The sequence below is a fragment of the Penaeus vannamei genome, chromosome 22 (genome assembly GCF_042767895.1).
Source record: "Penaeus vannamei isolate JL-2024 chromosome 22, ASM4276789v1, whole genome shotgun sequence".
NCBI classification, from domain to species: Eukaryota; Metazoa; Arthropoda; class Malacostraca; order Decapoda; family Penaeidae; genus Penaeus; species Penaeus vannamei.
The window spans coordinates 29896210-29900695 of record NC_091570.1 but is presented as its reverse complement, the minus strand read 5'-3'; the positions used below and the strand labels follow the sequence as shown (position 1 = coordinate 29900695).

Below are 4486 nucleotides of genomic sequence, written 5' to 3'. Positions count from 1 at the left end.
ACACATGCACACACACACGCGCGCACGCACATACACGTGTATGTATATGTATATATATATATATATATATATATATATATATATATATATATATATATATATAGATATAGATAGATAGATAGATAGATAGATAGATAGATAGATAGATAGATATGATATATATATATTATATATATATATATATATTTATTTATTTATTTATGTATACATATATGCGTTCTCAAATCAATTCTCCCTCTCTCTCTCTCTCTCTCTCTCTCTCTCTCTCTCTCTCTCTCTCTCTCTCTCTCTCTCTCTCTCTCTCTCTCTCTCTCTCTCTCTCTCATTGTGAATGATAAGTATTATTATCATGTTTTGAGTATCAGTACCATTGTTATTACTATCATATTGTTAAATTTCAAAGTAATCTATTGGAATTGTCGTTATAATTAGCTTCATCGCTGTTATCACATCGTGTTTATTATCAAGATATTAGCCTCTACGTAAAATTCCATCAGCGTTAGTTCAACTAGTGCTGCTTTCTTGACATGACCTCGATATTGATCAATTATAGCTCTTTTCTTTGCTTTTCATATCAATAGTTTTGGCTAAAACTTGAATACGCATATCATTCAGGTTGACAGTTTAGAATAAAATCTGCATTTTCATGATTTTTTTTATTTTGTATTTTCCACATAAATATTGACATAAATTAAAAGAAAACATTTCAAACGTACAATATATATATATATATATATATATATATATATATATATATATATATATATATATATATATATATATATATATATATATATATATATATATATATATATATATATATATATATATATATATATATATATATATATATATATATATATATATATATATATATATATGTACATATATATGTGTGTGTGTATATATATATATATATATATATATATATATATATATATATATATATATATATATATATATATATATATATATATATATATATATATATATATATATATATATGTACATATATATATATGCATATATGTATGTATATGTATGTCCATATACTGTCCATCAGAACAAATTCATTTGAACCACATTTCTTCAAATGTCCATTTAGAATGATGAAGGAATCGGCACGCGGGTACTTTTAGGGTGTGCCATAGAGATTAGAAGGAGGAGTGTAAGTTCCATCTCCGATACCGCCACCGCTTCCACCGCCAATCCCACCTCCACTTCCACCTCCGATACCGCCACCGATACCACCTCCACTTCCACCTCCAATACCACCCCCGATACCGCCACCGATACCACCTCCACTTCCGCCTCCAATACCACCTCCGATACCGCCACCGATACCACCTCCACTTCCACCTCCAATACCGCCACCGATACCACCTCCACTTCCGCCTCCAAAACCACCTCCGATACCGCCACCGATACCACCTCCACTTCCGCCTCCAAAACCACCTCCGATACCACCTCCACTTCCGCCTCCAAAGCCACCTCCGATTCCACCTCCACTTCCGCCTCCAAAGCCACCTCCGATTCCACCTCCGATACCGCCACCGATACCACCTCCGATTCCTCCTCCAACTCCACCACCTCCAACAACTTGACCGCCGCCCTGGGAAGCTGAACTCAGCGCCGTCTGGAGGTCTACTCCGCTGGGAAGAGTCGGGTTCTCTCCTTCTGCGTAGTTCACGAAGAACACTTCAGGGTTGGATGGCGGTGGTGCAGGAATCTCGATCACTCGCTGGTCTTGTTCAGACTGCTTGTTCAGGACATACACCACGTGTTGCTGTTGTGGCGGTGGTACGACGATGGGTTCTGGTCCATCTGCACCTTCAGGCAGTCTTACAAAAATGATATTGCGCTCCACTTTAGGCTCTGGAATGTAGTCTGGCCGATTGACGACACCTTCGTTTGCTGGCACATCGTACAGGAACACACGGCTGTTCACCTGCGGTGTGACGCAGCTTCCGTCCACGTGCCGCACCTGTCCATCCCCACAGCTCCCAGACTCAAAGGAAGGACCAGTGGGGGCAGGCAGGTTGTACCCCTGAGGGGCAGCGGACGCAGCAGCCACGAGCGCTAAGATCTACGAAAATAAATAACACATCTCATAGATACTACACTATTATCATATTCCACTGATTCAATGTTATTTCCAATTTCCACGTGCATCTGTAAATTTCGGATTTCAAATTTTCACGTGGATAATGAAATTCAACACAAAACTCTGCGAGGTTAATACTACTCACCAAGAGCTTCATGGTGGAAGTCGTTCTACTGTCCTCATGTGCCTCCGTATATATATACTAATGTTCTTTGCTCCTCCTACGTACCTCACTTTGGCCTTCCCAAGGTCTTTCCTTTCTCCCTTTCTGCAACAAATCTCACTCAAGAAAGAGTAAAGAAGAAATCCTTGGCTTAATCACGTGCCCAGCATTCAAAGATGACACTGCGATTCAGCCGGAATAAGCAGTCTGCTATATTCTGAATCATACACTCGATACATCATGGTGGCAGTCGGTGTTTCCTTCCAGAATAACAAAATGCGATATCTTCGCTTTATTTTCTTCTTCTTCTACTTCTCATATCGTCTCGTTTTTTTCATCAATGTTTCCTTAGACTTTTGATGATATCTTATGTGGAAAGCGATTTATAGTATAATTCTACAATCATTATCCTTCAGTAGAGCATAAGAAATACTACGATGTCTTTGTCATTAATTTGAATGACATACATGTTAAAGCAGTTACCCACACACTCGTCTAACCTCTGATATTAGATACTGTTTGTTATTTTCACATCCAGGAGGTGAATGCTGAAAGTAATTCACGAGGGTGAGGATTAGTTTTCCGAACATGATTCATTAACTATACGTAATTACGCTGTGGATATGAAGAGGAAATTTTCTTGTTTGTGTTAGGTTCTGTATCTACCAAGATAAGTGGAATACTGTCAGTTGATGATGCCGGAATTCTTTTTTAAGGCGCTCCCAAAATCACTTAAGTAAAATTGCGACTACCTTATCTAGAACGTTTATATCTCATGATTGCAATGTGTTTATGTATTTGTTTACTCTTATTTCATTTTACTGTTATCATTTTTGCATTATTTGTAAAATGGGTGATATGAGGACTAATTCATGAAAGAGAACTAGATTTTTCATCATTAATTTTATACTTTCCCTAAGGCAATCTTCGGACAATTATTGAGCACATAACGTCAGAATATACGGTAAAAAAATATTAATAGTGTTATTATACGGTGCCCAGATTGATTTGTGTATATGTATGGGAGTAATAGTTTGGTATATGCATGGATTTTTTTTTTATTATTATTATTTTTTTACAGTGTCCATATAAAAAAATTTAAGTGTCATGTGTGTGTGTGTGTGTGTGTGTGTGTGTGTGTGTGTGTGTGTGTGTGTGTGTGTGTGTGTGTGTGTGTGTGTGTGTGTGTGGGTGGGTGGGTGGGTGGGTCGGTGTAGGGGTGTAAGTAGGTAAATATCTTCCAAACGCATTCAGAAAACAAACTTTTATATTTTTAGCTAAGGTCTAACATTTTTCATCTTTTTAATTGCCCTCAGGAAGAATTTAAAAATAGTAATCACGCCACAGACCTTTTCCACAGATTCAGGATTTTAAGAACCACATTAATAGATTAATAATAGTTATGACTATAATGATGGTGGAGGCAGTGATGGTGATGATGCTGATGGTCGTGATGGTAAAGCTGTCGTAGCAAGAGTAGCATCAGTTGTAGGTAATGGAAGTAACAATGGTTAAACTAGCACCAATCAAAATGATGAAAAACAATAATAAATAAAAGTACTACGAAAATATGTACACAACAGAAAAAGGCAAACACTTTTTTCCAAAGAATTATCTTTCCCTAATTACTGGTAGAAAACTAACTACCCAGTGATCAAAACATCTAATACTACATAATCATAAATTGAATGGAAAAAAAAAGAAAAACAAAAAACAATATATAAATACATATATTGCCAGAGAATACCATAACTGGAAGATATCGTTAGTTCAAGGGCTGGCTGACCCGATATGCAGGTCAATGGATTTCCCAAGCCCGGATGAATAGAGAAGATTAGTGTCAGGAAGAGCCTCCGACTGCAAAAACATGTGCCAAAAACCAATATCTGGAATGAGCCGTAATAGAGCGGTTCATACAAAAGGGCGACCCCATAGAGAAATGGGATAAAGCTGAGAAGATACGCATAGATGCATATTAGTCTGAGATCATCGTATCCGAAATGATAGATACGAATAAACACAAACACACCCACCAACGCATGTACATGAACTCATACATACTCATTTCTCTATCTATCTATCTATCTATCTCTTTCACATACACATACACCGATATATAGAAATATGATAAATGGATATAGATATAGATATAAAAAATATAAAAATTCATAACGTGATACTACATTCTTATTCTTAACACACAGAAATATCCTATATAT

The 4486-nt window shown here is 36.6% G+C and overlaps 1 protein-coding gene across 2 annotated transcripts; it reads right to left on the bottom strand.

Annotated features, from left to right (window-relative positions):
* Window positions 1-997: 997 nt before the first annotated feature.
* LOC113825821 (uncharacterized) lies at window positions 998-2320 on the bottom strand. Of its 2 annotated transcripts, XM_070136786.1 has the most exons (3): window positions 2250-2320; window positions 1348-2086; window positions 999-1227 (listed from the first exon to the last, which is right to left on the bottom strand). In XM_070136786.1, the coding sequence occupies exons 1-3, from the start codon at window positions 2259-2261 to the stop codon at window positions 1136-1138; spliced, it is 843 nt and encodes a 280-aa protein (XP_069992887.1). In that variant the 5' UTR covers window positions 2262-2320; the 3' UTR covers window positions 999-1135. The 2 variants fall into 2 exon arrangements, with proteins under 2 accessions (XP_027234457.2, XP_069992887.1); XM_027378656.2 differs by having other exon boundaries at window positions 998-2086.
* Between the last annotated feature and the right edge of the window lie 2166 nt (window positions 2321-4486).